The sequence below is a fragment of the Varanus komodoensis genome, unplaced genomic scaffold (assembly GCF_004798865.1).
Source record: "Varanus komodoensis strain SLA01 unplaced genomic scaffold, ASM479886v1 scaffold10, whole genome shotgun sequence".
Classification (NCBI taxonomy): Eukaryota; Metazoa; Chordata; class Lepidosauria; order Squamata; family Varanidae; genus Varanus; species Varanus komodoensis.
In genome coordinates this window covers 5,251,812-5,268,208 of record NW_025335269.1, presented here as the reverse complement: position 1 = coordinate 5,268,208, position 16,397 = coordinate 5,251,812, and the positions used below count along the sequence as shown (strand labels likewise).

General features: G+C 41.2%; 1 protein-coding gene across 1 annotated transcript in view; it reads left to right on the top strand.

The window, feature by feature from the left end:
• Positions 1–869: 869 nt before the first annotated feature.
• Positions 870–16,397, top strand: part of SPATA48 (spermatogenesis associated 48) — a 55,139-nt gene continuing 39,611 nt past the window's right edge. Inside the window, exons 1-5 of the mRNA XM_044419174.1 lie at positions 870–1,365; positions 2,782–2,879; positions 4,933–5,003; positions 6,410–6,548; positions 7,502–7,569. Coding sequence (XP_044275109.1) covers positions 870–1,365; positions 2,782–2,879; positions 4,933–5,003; positions 6,410–6,548; positions 7,502–7,569 — 872 coding nt within the window. The remainder of the gene's footprint in view (positions 1,366–2,781; positions 2,880–4,932; positions 5,004–6,409; positions 6,549–7,501; positions 7,570–16,397) is intronic.

The window sequence follows — 16,397 nt, the reverse complement described above, 5'->3', positions numbered from 1 at the left end:
TGTCAGATGAGAATTGGACAAAACTTTGGAATTTACTATGAACATATCCCTTAAATACAATTAATTAAATTTTTTAAGAACTGAATATATAATTTTTAAATAAAAGATTAACAAGATGTGAGTTCCGGCACCCTTTTTCTTACAAAAAAAGCACTGGGGTAGACTAACACTTTAATTCCTAGAGGAGATCAACCCTGACTGCTCTTTAGAAGGCCAGATGCTGAAGATGAACCTCAAATACTTTGGCCATCTAATGAGAAGGAAGGACTCACTGGAGAAGAGCCCAATGCTGGGAACAATTGACGACAAAAGAAGACGGGGATGGCAGAGAATGTGGTGGCTAGATGGAGTCACTGAAGCAGTTGGTATAAGCTTAAGTGGACTCCGGGGGATGGTGGAGGACAGGAAGGCCTGGAGGAATGTTGGCCATGGGGTCGCGATGGGTCGGACACGACTTTGCAACTAACAACAACAACACTTTAATAAAGTTTAAAATATTTTACTATGAAAGACAGAAAACATTTCATTTGTGTGTCAGACAGAGGGCAAGGATTGCTTCACTGCTTTTTCTCTTGGATTCAAATCACCATGAAATGCATGACTATAAGTTTCATTGTGTGCTCATGTTCCATTGTCGCTAAGCAACAGGGACTCTCTGCCCATTTGACAACTTAATTCCTTTCCTGCTTGCTATTTGCTTTTATTTTGAACTGACAGAAGTAAACACTTTTAAATCAGTAATTATCAGAATTTTTTGGCAATGTCTCTGTGCCTTTCGGTAAATTACTTTTTGTTTTAACAAGAGTTGTTGGTAAGGTTCAGAGAACAACCATAACCTGTGATTAACTAGAAACAATACAAAAATAATAATGGCTTCTCAGGTCACTGCAAGACACTTTTGTCCAGTTAAACACTTAAATCCTGTTGATTCCCTTCACAAGATGCATCGGAAGCAGTATGAAGGTCTGTTAAGGAAAATGTATATGCCTTTTGTGAGGGGTCCTGAAGATAAACATTCCTTTGCTAGTTTTCAAGACAAGAACAGTAATGCTTTTCTTAAATCCAATCCTTTCATCCCTCCTGAAGATAAACATTACATTTTAGCTCCACACCGGGATGATGTGCCAGGAATTAATGCTTTCTCTGGATTTGTGAGCCCTGGAGCTGAAGCCGAACAGCAAATCAAGTATGGTAAATCCCTGAGGAATGACAAAGATTGGCAGCCTCCAGGGTGTGCACCTGTTCCCCTCAGGAGAGTTCAGACCGCTGATGGAAGACGGTCATTACAATTGGAAGAGATAAAGCAAGACCATCGATGGAACTCCAGAGCAGTGCCAGACATTTCTATCAGGTCAAAAATTGGAGGTAAATTGTATTGGCATTATTGTTTTCATTGTTACTACTATATTCTTTGCGGGAATGTCACAACATGAAGTTTTGATCAATTCATAAACTAGTGCTAAACAGTTTTCTGAATGACCACTGGCATCCCATTAGTTTGGGCAGAAGTTAGATCTTCAGATATTTGAGGATTCTGACTCTCAGAAGATGCTCCCAGCATGCCCATTGGTCAGAAATGCTGCAAGTTAAAGTACCAAATATCTGGCAATGTTACTACTCTGCCCACCTCTGCTTTAAGGGCCAAATATGTATACATGCAGAATTTCATGCAATGTTTCCCCAACATTATTCTGTTTAATGAAAAGCCATAAACAAAGGAAAGTATCTAATGAAACACATGCACTAATAGAAATTACATTACACTCACCGTAGAAGCTTCTAGTGCAATATCAGTTGTATCATTTCGTGATATGACAGGTTTTTTTCAGGGAATCCTATAGCATTACTAACACTATTAGTGTTGTGTTAGATGCCCCTGAGGCCACACAAGGCAATGTATATTACCATTCCTGTCACACTGCACACTGCCAACAGGCTACAAAGAGGGGTTGGTTATGTGTTTAACCCTTTCCTTACTGACTGTTTTATGTTTGAACAACTCCACCCAACCCACCACCATTTCTTCTATTGCAGATGGACTGACATTTTAGGGAGGGTTTGGGCAGCCACACTGCATTTTTTTCTGTACTGCTATTCAATCCTAATTGAAAAAAGTGATGTATTGCATTCAAGAATGCTGCCAGAGCAAACACATCCATCCAATCCTGGCATTGCATGATCTCTCCTCCACTAAAAGCACCAGCTTATCTCTGATAAGTTTATTTCTCTGCGTTTCCACTATAATGATAAAAAGTTTACTAATTAATGCAATGTAATTATTGTCTGCATATATTATAAGAGATGGGATACAGCTTGTCTACCCAGCCAACTCAGACCTGGTTATAGTGTTTGCAAAAGTACACATGACTTCTTATTTCCCCTGTTCACTAAGCTAGAGCAAGAGTTCAGTTTTAATTTGAGCAACCTAGGTCTGCTTCAGCCATGAAGTTGCTGACATCTTCCCCCCACCCCATAAAATGGCATGTTTCAGAATATTCTCATGGCATAACATTGACTTAGCCAATCAACACCAAAGGCTTTATTATAACCATCATTGTTACACTATTATTGCCCTTGTAAACTACCTTAGTTTGTACATTACAATATAAATGCTCTCTGATGGTTCCTTAAAGATTAACTTAAAGGACTTGAATGGCATTATATATTTTTTAGTCTTTGAGTGCCAAAAGAATTCACCAAAGATGGTCATCCCTCTGCAATCTAGTTAAGTTAGAATCTTAAGTGCTGCAGTAAATTAAATAGCACAATATTTTCTTTCAGGATGGACAAGCCCTGTAAAAGTTCTACCTGCACCACCTCAAACCAAAGAATGCTTCTCACCCCACACATTTGCATTTAATGTGGACCCAGATGCTAAGGTAATTTTGTTTACTGCTTTGGATTCTGTCAATTACATAAACCTGGAACATATTTTCAAATCAATGTCATTGTGGATGTATAGCCTCTGAAGCTAAAATGATATTTATAAAAGGGAGTAAACAATTTTGCCAGCACAATTCCTGTATTATCTAAACTTAATGCTGAAAAACATGGTATCTCTCTGAATAACAGCTGCTATGCTGTGTAATATGCTTTGTATTAGTGTGGTGGTTCTCTTTAGTAACAGTAAGAAAAAGTGACCTTTGAAACATACTTATTTAAGTTTATGACACCTGCGAAATAAAGAGGAATAGATTGTTTTAGCCTGCTGTAAAAGTAAACCCAAAATTTGAGCACAAATAAAACTGCTCTGTGTAGATCCTGTGTTTTTTCTCTTTCTATTTGCACAGCCATGATACTCAAAATGCAAGCAATTTCAGTTGACAGTGAGGTAAGGAGGGATGTTCCCACTCTTTTAGTGTCTGGAGAATTGTAATCCAATTTGTTTCTGAAGTTTTCACACACTAAAACAGTTCACCTGCTCTAAATGCCTTTGGATGATTGACTACATTATACTCTACACATTAACAAACATGGCTGCACCTATACTAAAAGTGCAAAATAGCTTCAAAGTTAATTACAGGTAGAAAAGCCAACAAATATTTTGCATGTATGTAGAACTGCTATTTTTTTCCTGCCTGCTTCTATGTCTTTCACAGCAACTTGATGCAGACAGATCTTTTCTAGGACCCTGACACGTTTCTTGTCATGGAGGTGAGCTCTAAGAAGCAGTAGGGTGAGCAAAGGCAGAAGGGGCTGGCCTAGTTACCATTCTGTGATGTCCTCCTTAGCAACTTCTGTTTAAAGGCAAAAGGAGTTTCATAATTTGGCTAAATCAGAAGGCATCACTAAGACCTTCTCTACCATAATTTGAGCAATGAAACAAAACTTTTACCTGTTAAATTTATGTGCTTGTCTAAGGCACAGAAAGACTGCAGGTGGTGCAGTGGTTCAAAATGCTGTGCTGCTGGGCTGGTTGATTGAAAGGTTGCCGGTTCAAATCTGCACAATGCGGTGAGTTCCCATTGCTCCATCCCAGCTCCTGCCAACCTTGCAGTTTGAAAGCACACAAATGCAAGTAGATAAAAAGGTACCACTTCGGTGGGCAGGTAACAGCGTTCCATGCACTTCAGTGTTTAGTCATGCCGGCCACATGACCATGGAGACTGTCTGCGGACAAACGCTGGTTCCCTCGGCTAGGAAACAGAGATGAGCACCGCCCTCTAGAGTCAGGCATGACTGGACATAATGTCAAGGGGAAACCTTTACCTTTTATGGGACTGCAGGTGGCGCAGTGGTTTAAACCACTGTGCTGCTGGGCTGGTTGATTGAAAGGTCGCCGGTTCAAATCTGCACAATGGGGTGAGTTCCCGTTGCTCCGTCCCAGCTCCTGCCAACCTTGCAGTACGAAAGCATGCAAATGCAAGTAGATAAAAAGGTACCACTTTGGTGGGCAGGTAACGTGTTCTGTGTACTTTGTTTAGTCATGCTGGCCACATAACCACGGAGACTGTCTGCAGACAAGCGCTGGCTCCCTCGGCTAGGAAACGAAGATGAGCATCATCCCTAGAGTCAGGCATGACTGGACTTAATGTCAAGGGGAAACCTTTACCTTTACCTTTTACCTAAGGCACAGAAGTACAGGCTTAAAAAAAGGCAACTGTAGGAACGCAAGAAGAGCCATACTGAACCAAGCCAAAGGCCTAATAAGTCCAGCATTCTGTTCTCATACTGGCCACAGGCCACCTGTAGAAAACCCATGAGTAAAATGTGAATGTAACAGTGCTCTTCCACATATGTTCCCCAGCAAGCACTATTTGGAGTCACAGTGTCTTCAACACAGCAGATGCTATATAACCACCATGAATGGCAGCCATTTTGATCTTATATCTGTGTGCTTGATAAATCAGAGTTTAGAAAATAATCCACTTGAAGCTCTAATCTCTATATTCTTTTGTATGCTTGGATCTTTTACTGTGCTTTCATATGAAGTCAAGTGATCCTTCTGAAATCTGCAGAGATTCAAGAGCTCAAAAGTATATGTATATCTCAACAACCCAAAGGTGAGCAAAAAGTATATTTTATACTTTGTTTCCCTGTCCTGTTGCCTTGCCTGTCAATGTTCACATCCAGGAGTCAGGAACTTTTCTGGCAGGCCAGATGACATCAGCAGTGCAGATACCTGCAGTCTGTCCCCTGTCAATGCTGAGTCTCACCCATTGTACTTTTCTCTGTGAGAGAGGTTTTCACAAGAAAGAGGAGATCAAAGAAATGCAAGGAATAGGAAGAGCCACTTGGCAGCTGAAAGGAGTTGGATGGGCTGCCAGAAATGGCTTGGCAAAATGCATGCAAACAATGGGCTATACTTTTTGGCTCCCGTGAAAAAAAAGTTAGGATTGGCTGCATGCCACACATATACAGTTGCATTTGGTTTAGCCCCAAGTTCCCACCACACTTTAGCATGGTATAGAAGCAGAATCCAGGATAGGGCTATGCAGATAGGAGGAAGTTTGACTTTAAACTATTGGGCCACCAGTGAGAGAGAGAGATCACATTTAGCCAAGGGCCACAAGAAAATCCCATTTTAATACTCCCTGTTATTGAATGGTCCCCCGTTCTCACTTGTTCCTATGGGTAGGAGTGACACAGTAAGGGATACTGTTCCCTTATTTTATACCTGCAGAAATGTCTCTTGGCTCTTATTGGCAAAGATTTTGAAGGCTCTTCTTGCATGCACACACATTTTATAATGCTGACTCTCATACCACTAAAGCTATTTGGAGGACTGAGAGCCAGCAGCTTTTAAACAATCAAAGAAGAGCAAGGGGAGAAAAAGAAGTAATTGTTGCCACTGTAAACACATCCTTTCCACTGAAATGGCACGAGCCATTTCATCCTTCACCCCAAAACATGGCCTCCATTTTTGTGTTCACCTGAAATCAGGCAAATCCTTGATAGTGGACAAAGGACCCAAAGCCAAGTGGCTGAATCAGGTATGCTATGGACTATGCAGGAAAGATAAAGCTGCTGGTTTCTGTGAGTGGTTTCTGCTGGTTTCCTTGCATGGCTGTGTAAGGATTTCCATACCCATAGTTGCCACTCTGCTATTATATATTGCTGTATGAATGGACATCCATAAAAGAACCCAGGAAATTGCATATTCCTATTTCAGCTTGACATTTCACATATTATGCAGTAGCCATATTGGAGATATTTTTTAAACATTGCTTTTCATTACACCGAGGTATTATATGATCCTGAAAGAAGCTGTCCCATCTTAGTCTATTTTCCTTTAAACCCCAGCCCTCTTCCATTTTTCCCTACATATCCAGGCAATTGCCTCTTAAAGCACCATTGAGATAGCATTATGATACTATTCATTGCATATTCATCTGATGTTGACTGCTTGGTACACCGATATAACAACTGCTTTCAAATTGCTTCTTCCCCTTTTTCATGAATGCTCTAGAGGATATGAAGAAGTTCCCTGGGATAAAATGTTGCCACCCAAGTGCAAGCCTCCAGACTCTACACTTGAACCAATGCCTGATTGTGTATCCCAGTGTTTTACAAGGAAACGATATGAACCAGTCGCCGAAATAAGCCAAGTCAGTGCACTGGTGGGGAGAGGGTAGTAACATGTTTGGATCCTGATATTTGTTACAACCTGTGGCAACAACAGGGATTTGGCTGTAAAAACAACAACCCACAGTTCAGTGGTCTTAGTTCAGTGGCAGAGCATATACCAGCCATCCTCACCCTCGTGTTCTCCAGATGTGTTGAACTACAACTCCTGTGCTGGTTGAAGAAAGTTGGGAATTGTAGTTTTACTCTTCTGGAAGACACAAGGTTGGGGAGACCTGACATACAGTTGGTGCACAGGATAAAAGGATCTGAGATAGCAAAGTTGGGAAAGACGTCTACTGAGACTCCTGGTAGCTGATGTTTGAGTAGACCAGAGCACCCTGCACAGTATCTGCAAGGCCAGTCTGAGACACCTGGCATACCTTTTTCCCCTCTGCAAGTGAATAGATGGGCATGGGGAGCCCTTGCCAAGAAGGATAACTGAATTGCACTCCCTGCCAAGAACCCTTGAAGCAAGTGTTCAAACATTTCCAGAGCTAATGAAGTGATCCTGTCCCATGACAATTTTAGCTACTTTAGCTGCAGAACAAGCCTCAACAGTTCCAACTCACACTCTTTTCATCCATGTTCTTCCCAGCAGCTATAGCAAGGGCCTACAATGTTATAGATAGGGTAGCTTTAGGTTCTTGCTACAGGGTTTTAGAGAAATGTATGACTTCTCATTCCTTCAAAAACTCCAGAACTGGGTACCACCAATGATTTTCTGCATCAGTTCAAATTGTAACCCAAACTCATCCAACCTGTTGCACCATATCCTGTTTTCCAATCTGCTGGGGCTGCAATAAATGAGTTCTAATTTACAAAGCATTTTTCTGTCTGGAAAAGTACAATAGAAATGGTGATTATCATAATAATTGTTTTTATCAATCTCACACAAAGCTAATGAACACACAGACCATTCTGATCATCATTTTAGGTTGTTGGAGGTCTCTGGGACAGATTTCAAAAGAGATCCTTCACATCACCACACAGGCCAATTAATTTGTGAGTTCCATTTATTTCTATAATGTGATAACATTTGTAGATTGTAAAAAAAATCTGTGCTTTCTTTCTGTATTTTACATAATGAAACTTCTACATTTAGATAATGCAATCTAGTCACCATAGGTAAGGGTATGCTTTAATTTCCCATACTTGACTCTGTTTGGAAGCTTTTCCTCTTCCTAAAGTGGTAGGAACATATGTAGATCAGTATCCAAGCAATCACAGCATGGTGCTGTAACATTATAGATGGCTGCTTTATGTGAAATGGCTTTCAGTGGTGAGTGCAGGCTGTGTGATAGGGGAGGCAGGGCTCTGACATCATCCGCTACTATCACCAGCCTTTAGAACTGCCTCTTCCCTCTGGGCTTGCCTGCAATTTTTGCAGCAGCTGGAAGAAAATGAACTTTCCCAACAACAATATATTATTCCTTGTTGTGATGCAAATTATTTGAGGCGGCTTAGTCTTCAGTGGGCAATTAAAACCCATTAGCTTTACAAAATACCTGCTTCTGGAGAAGATGAAAACTGTTTTCACTGATTCATTGGTAAGAATCAACCCTGCCGCCTGATTTTGGGGACTCTTCTGGAGGGCTGGGTGTTTATGGTGATGAGTTCCCCACGTCAAAATGTACCACTAAACCAGACATTTGAAGGATTTAGACCATGCCTATCTCAAATATACTTTCATGGGGTTGTGACAGTATGGTTAAAACTGCACAACTGCATGAAGAGACACTTCAGTTACACAAGGCTTATTGCATACAGTTCCATTGTGGACTGATTTAGACATGCATTGGAACTGATTTGGTCATTTGTCAGAACAATTACGTTAAGTGTGCTAGTTGCATCCATTCCTGAATTAATCATGAAACAGTTCTCCTTGCTTTGGTAACTTTTAGAATACTGCAATGCATTTTACATAGGGCTACCCTAAAAGAGCATACATATGGTGCAAACTGGGACTGCTAGGCTGCGAACTAAGCAGTACAAGGTATCAAGGTTGTATCAGCCCAACATGGAAAGATCTGCCCTGGGTGCCAATTCTTTTCAGAGTCTAATTCAAGGTATTGATTTTAACCTTTAAAGCCATAAGTAGTTTAAGGCCTGGCACCAACTGCCTCACATGAAGTTATCCTGTTCTTCGTTGTGGCCTCTGTGCATCACACATAGGGTCCTGTGCCTGCACAGTGCCTGTATTTGGGAAAATTCTCTCAGCTTATTAATGTTTTTGGTGGGAAGTCTGCACCCCCTCCCCCTCATATAAATAGGTGGAGTCCCCACCGTTTTGCCAGTCCACTTTTGATCGCCATTCACTGTGCCTCTCTACATTTGATTTCCCTCACAAATATGTTTCATCTTCTGTGTTTTCTCTTCCTATATTTCTATACAGTGGTACCATGGCTCACGAACTTAATCCGTTCCAGGACTCTGGTCATGACCCAAATTGGTCGTGAGCCAAGTTAAATTTCCCCATAAGGTTCAATGTATATAAGGTTAATCCGTTGTGTAACTATTTTTTTTTTAATCAGAAAAATGTGAAGCAAAGTGACAAAGAACAACAAAGATCATGGCCATCTCCCCACCACCACACTAAGCACAAGTGCAGCCATCTCCCCGCCCCCCAGTACAACTGCAGTCATGCCCGTCATTCCTGCATGTGCTCGTCATCCTGGCACACAGAGGGGGGATGGGTGCGATCTCAGGCACGAACTCAGGGACACTGGGAGGAGATGGGTGCAATCATGCTGTGGGGGGAGATGGCTGAGATCCTGGTTGCGCTCATGCAGGAAAGACAGGCGCAATCTCGGCCATCTCCCCACCCCCAGCATGATCATGGCCATCTCCCCACTCAGTGGGGTAGGGAGATGTCCATGATCGCGGAGTTCGTGACCTGAGTCAAAATTTTTATGAAATTTTTGTTCGCGACCCATTTTGGTTGTGAACTGTCGTGCCCAACGACTCGGAGGAGTCATTAGCACACGTAAGAGAGAAACTCCCAGTGAGAGCCAGACTTTAGAGCAAGAAGATTTCTACTTGGTGCCCATAGGACAAACGCGCCCCCTCCCCCGCCACCTGACTCTGACCAAGTTTTTGCCCCCAAAAACTGACCTATAGTGATATAGGTCTGTAATTTTGGATCTGCATCAAGTCCGTGTCTTCTTTCAGTATTAATGTGATATTTGCCTCTGTCCAGGTATTTGGTATTTTAGCATTTAACAGTTCTGCATTACATATATCCTTAAGAAGCATAGAAAAAATTCCTTCAAAGGATTTATAAAACTCTGCTGGTAGCCCATCCGGGCTAGGAGTTTTGTCATTCTTTTGTCGCTTACGCCCTCTATTACTTCTGTGATTGTTACTTCTTAATTCAATACTTTTTGGTATTTCTTCAGTAACTTTGGCAGGTCTCCCTTTCGAATATATTCTTTTACTTTCTCGGTTGAAATCTCATCATTCTGGTATAGCTTTGCAAAGAAATATTCCACTATTTTCTTGATATGTATACTTCGTACTTGCAGTCGTCCTTCTCCATCCTTCAATTTACTTATCAGTCTCTTCTCTCTTTCTTCCTTTACTTTATAGGCTAACCATCTCCCTGGTTTATTAGCATTTTCAAAGAAATTCTGTTTGGTCAATTTCATTTGCTTAGTGAGTTCATTTGTGTCCAGGAGGTTCAGTTTATGTTTTAGAATATTCATTTGTACCTTAAGGGTTTTTTTGGATGGATCTTCCTGTAATTCTTGTTCACATTTTGTCAATTCCTCTACTATTTTAGCTTGTTCTTGTTTTTTCCTTTTGTTTATTTTTGCTGAGTATGTTATTATCAGCCCCCTGACATAGGCTTTGGCTATATCCCAGACATTTTGCAAAGAGGTTTCTTCAGTTTTATTTATTTGAAATAATATTTGCATTTCCTTATTTATCTCTTCTGTGAATTTTTTATCCTTTAATAAGACTTTGTTTAACCTCCATCTGGGTGTTTTTACTGTCCCTTTCAGTGATATAGCTACAGGGTTGTGATCTGCCCAGACATTTGCCTGTATTTCAGCTTCTAGCAAGTCTGGCACTAAGTCTGGGGTTATCCAAACCATATCAATTCTAGACCACAACCTATGTCTATTCGAATAGAAAGTATATTTAGCAGAGGTTGGGTTTTTATGTCTCCAAACATCTATCAATCTGAATTCTTCAATCATATTAGAACAAGACTTTGGAAGTATCCTCCTGCCTTTTCTGCCCTTAATCTCACTCTTATGGTCCATTTTCTTGTCCATGATTGCATTAAAGTCTCCCATTACACATACACGGTCTGGTAGTCCAATTGTAAGAGTAAATCATGTAATTTTTGGTAAAACTTTTCCTGATGCTCGTTTGGGGCATAGATCGCCACTAAAAGCACCTTTTTAAGTTTCATTGTGATTTCAACCATCAGAATCCTACCATCCTCATCAGCTAATATATATATTTAGGGTCTTATTTTTCCTTGATGTATAATGCTAAACCTCTTTTCTTTTGGGGAGCGGAAGATATAAATAGCTTTCCAAGCTTTGAATATTCCAAAAGCTTACTATGTTGTTTCTTAATATGTGTTTCTTGTAGGCAAATTATATCTAATTTTCATTTTTGAAGTTGAGAGAGAACTCTTCTCCTCTTAGAAGGTCTGTTTAGTCCATTTATGTTTAAAGAGAGCAGTTCAATTTTTCCTTCCCTTTTGAAAGCCATATTTTAAAAATATATATTTATCTACTTATGCTTTGCCTTTACACTTCTACCTTTTTTCTTTTCCTTTAGTTCCAGTGTCTGACCCTCTTGTTGTAAGTCTGTATGCACTATTTCTCCTTCTTCAGAGTGGTATGTTGTTAGTTCCATTGGTTCAGCACCTTTCCCTCCTTCTTTTGGGGCACCCGATTCTTCCTCTTCAAATGTACTTCTAAATTTTTCATAAAACTCTTCTGCCTTGAAGATCAAGTCCAGCTTGTATCTTGTAGAGTTCCAGGTGAAAAATATTCCTTTTGGCATTAGCCACCTAAACATGATCTCTTTCTTAGTCAGCTTTGTAGTAAAGAATAAATATTTCTTTCATCCTTCTCTAATCCTCCATGGTATTTGTTTCAAAACAGTCACCTCATGATGATCATCCACCTTTAAAGGTTTATCATGTATAGCCCTCAAAACATGGTCTCTTATAGACCTTTTTGCAAATTTAACATGGACTTCCCTCGGAAGTTTATGTTTCCTGGCATAATTGAATTCACCCTATAAACTAAGTCAATGCCTGTGTTCACCTCTTCATTTTCCAGATCCAACGACTCTGCCAACATGGTAATTATTAATTCCCATAGGTCCTCATTTTTTCCTTTGGGTATATTCTGGAACCTCAGATAATTAGATGCCTTCTCCATCTCTAATATAGCAAGTGAATCCCATAATGACTTGTTTGTTTGCTTTATTAATTGTGTTTCTTTGTCTACCATTTCAATTTTTTCATGTGCTTTTTGTATTTTTTGTGTATTCTGTTCAGTTTTAAGTCGAACATCTGCCAGTTGAGTTGATACATCCTTAACAGAGCTATCCAGTTTGTCAAGACATTCTCTTTGTGCATTTGCAAAGTTTTTCTGCTCAGCTGACATGTTCCTCTGTTCTGCTAATATATTCCTCTGTTCTAAGCTTAATTTTGATATAGAATTTTGCTTAGCCTCTTGGGATGCTTGCATAGCTTGCATAGCAAAGATGTTTGTATTGCCAAAAGAGTCATTTATAGATCTTTTTGGTATTTTTCGGCATCTACGGCTTTGGACTGGTGAGTTGGACTCTGAGCAGCTGATGTAGGTGCTGAAGAGGAGGAAGAGTGTATTTTTTCATAGTGATGGTAGTTTTTTGCCAGTAATTGCAAGGCAGCAACAAAAAAGAGAGAGAGAGAGAGAGAGAGAGAGAGAGAGAGAGAAGAAAAAAAATCTCCAAAAAAACAAAAAACAAAAAAGGAGGAAGGAGACTTGTTATAAATCCAGTAGCCACAGGATGGCAGCAAAGGGTTATTTTGTCTGTATATGATGTCACAAAGAAGACTAAAAAGACTAAAAAGAAAATGTCTGCTCATCAAAAATAAGTAGAAATTTGTCTTTCTATCACTTAATCCACAATAGTTTTTTATTCTGATTCCTCGCCCACGGGGAGGTTAGAAAAAAGAAATCTTCCAGCCTCATATTTTCAAAAAACCTCAATTCCTCTCACCTAGATTAATCACTGCTTAAACTCCATGGGGGGAAGGGGAATTCCTCCCTCTGCCAAGGGGGCTTTTCTTTCTTCTTTGTCCCAATTAGTATCTGCTTCAGTTCTTTCACAGGTAATACTGAAAAAGTAGAAATGCTCACCCTGTAGGTCCAATGCATTAACTTCAAGCTGTTATTCTATGCTATATCCGGTCGTCTGTCCAGTCTCTCCGGTCTTCCTTGCAGGGAGCTGATCTCTCCCCTGTGTTGTTCAATTGAGAAAATTCTGAGTTTCTCCCAGTAAATGTGGAGCCATCGCCCCACATTGCCCAGAAGTATGCTCAGGCTTCTATTCCCTGCCCCAACAGGGCTTGGGTGAGCCTCTCGCAGCTCACTGTCAGACAAATTACCGGCGTGATTATGGGAGGCCCATTCTTCACAGCCGTCTCGCCACAACGTCAACTGGAAGTCCCGATATTGAATATACTCAGCCATGGGGCTTGGATTCTAAATTTCTAACTATGAAGCTACAATGGCTTGACACCAGTATTTCTTTACCTCATTTCTTCCAGACCAACAGAGAGATCTGGTGAGGATTTTCATCAGAGAGGCCATGCAATTATCCAAACAACAACTGGCAACAGTGAGACATTATGCAGGCTGTGATTTCAGAGCACTTGTCAGTGTAGTTGCTCTCAGACATCACGCCTGGCTATGAGCTGGCTACCTCCTGCAGGAGACAAAACAATGGGTGGAACACATGCCTTTCAGTAGATCTGGCCTTTTCCGTTTGAAAATGGATGAAAAACTAGACACAATCTACAAAGCATGACTAACAGCCTGACATATGGGATGGGGACCTTCTCAACATCTGACTCGAGACTGACCTGATCTTGCCATAATGACGATCCTCAGTACCAACCTAGCATGAAAAGGCTCTATACCACCAAGTGCCAGCATTGATGGGCAACACAAATCAGTCCTTCAGCAACTCCACTTTTCCCATTTGGGGATCGACTAAAACTTCATCTCCCCATATGGGAATCCATCACATCCGATCAGTGGGTTCTATCCATTCTAAAATACGGATATAAGATCAAGTTTGAAACTCTGCCTTCTCTGCCTGCATGGCCTCTCTGATGAAAATACTACTGCAGGACTTGTGCAAAGCTGCTATGAGGTCCACCCCATGTACCTTCATCCAACACTATCACCTTGACATCAAAGGTAGAAGGGACTGCTCTTTTGGTTGTGCTGTCCTCTTGACTGTCCTGCAATAATGACATCATCCCACCTCCTAAGTAGGGTAAGCTTGCCAATCACCCATATGTATGATGCACAGAGACCACAATGAAGAAAGGCAGGTTGCTTATCTGTAATGGTTGTTCTTCGAGTGGTCATCTGTGCAATCACACAATGCACTCGCCAGCCCCACATCAGTGTCGGTGGATGGATTCAGCAAGGCTAAATTATGGTTCACACATGACAGTACCAGCTGGGGAGTGAATGGTCAGTCTCCAGCTGGACTGGTGAAAGGGCAGGGACTCCACCTATTTATACAAGGAGGAGGGAGTGTGGAGTTTCTGCCAAAAACATTAGTAAGCTGAGAGAAGTTTCCTGAATACAGGCACTGTGCAGGCACAGCACCCATATGTGTGATGCACGGATGACCACTGGAAGTACAACTGTTACAGGTAAGCAACCTGCCTTTATTAAAATGTACCTGAGAAGCCCTTTAGGGATAACAACACATTCAGAGTTTCGTTTGATGGGCATGGGTGAGAGAGGGCTTTCTCTTATGTCCCTGCCAAATTGTGGAGTGCACTCCTCTCATAACAATGAGCAATCTTCACTTTCCCTGCTTTTGGAAATCTCTTTGACTTGTCTTTTTAACAGGTTCCATTAACAGTGTTTTTTGTCATTAATGTTGGCTTATTGGTTTTCACGATTTTGTAATGTTAATTTTATGGTTTTGATATTTTTATTGTTGTATACCACCTTGGGGGCTCTGGTATGAAAGACAATATAAGCATTGAAACTAGATAGATACATATAAACTGGGATTTCCACATGTGTGAGTAATGTGTAGCCCTAAGCACTTGTTTCTGATATAACAGGAAAAGGAGACATTCAAAGATCTCATCAATGTGAGTTACTAAATGAGGGTCAAGGATTCATTTTTTTACTGTCATACTAAAGCATGAGTCACTCCAACACAAGTGAACATCGGTACTAGCCCTATTACAACACAGTCACTTTCTAGGTTTTTCCATATGACATTGAAGGTGAAAAATCTGGTTCTGTGAAATAGATGAGGCTGAGATAAGCAGGTTGCTTACCTGTAACTGATGTTCTTCAAGTGGCCATCTGTGCATCCACACATACGGGTGCTGTGCCTGTGCAGTGCCTAGGCCGGAAGATTAGAAAGCTAACGGTTTTTGGCAGGAAAACTCCGCTCCCTCCCCCCTACGTGGTATAAATAGAGCGGAATGTCCGCCATTTTACTCAGTCTTGAAGACCAAACATTCACCATTAGAGGTTGAGAATGAATCACAACCATCATTTTAGTATCCTAACAGTACCGATGGATATTAGAGTACGGTACTGAGAGGAAAAAGAAAAACATCCACTCACCAACACTGAGTGGGGCCGGTGGGTGGGTTGTGTGAATGCACAGATGGCCACTCGAAGAACATCAGTTACAGGTAAGCAACCTGCTTTTCTTCATCGTGGCCTCTGTGCATCACACATATGGGTGATTAACAAGCTTACCCAAGTTGGAGGAGGGAGGTGTCGTCATCGAAGAACAGATGAAAGAACAGCTCTGCTGAAAGAGCAGTCTTGCCTGGCGCATACATCAAGCCAATAGTGCTTGGCAAAAGTACATGGCCCAGCCCACACGGCAGCTTTGCAGATACCCTGAAGCGGAACCTCTGCGGCAAAGGCGGATGAAGTCGCTACTGCTCGAGTGGAGTGACCTCTTGGAAAGACAGGTAAGTCTGTTTTTGATAGTTGGTAAGCCAAGACAATAGTCTGGACAATCCAGTAGGAGAACCTTTGAGATGTAATTGGTGACCCTTTATTATGTTCCGAGTACTTAACAAAAAGTCTATTGGTACAACGGAAGGACTCTGTACAGGATCTGTAGAAGGCCAAACAGCAGCGAACATCAAGCGTGTGAAGAGCCCGTTCTATCAGATTCGATGGCAATGGAAAAAACGCCGGCAAAACAATGTCTTGACCTAAGTGGAACGGCGTAGTCACTTTAGGGAGAAATGAAGGATCCATGCGAAGAACGACCTTTTCCTTATGGAAATTTAGATATGGTGGGTCTATGCGAAGAGCACAAATTTCACTTGCTCTCCGAGCCAATGTCACTGCCACAAGGAAGGCCGTTTTCCAAGATACTAGGTGTAAGTCCACAGTGTCTAAAGGCTCGAACAGTGGCTTAGTAAGCACTTGGAGCACTACAGACAGACTCCATGTTGGCATAGCAGGGCGGACAGAAGGATATAAATTCTGTAATCCTCTAATGAAGCGTCGAACCAGCGGTTGAGAAAAAACTGATAAACCATGAACAACGCCACGATAATGTGATATGGCGACTGTATAAACTTT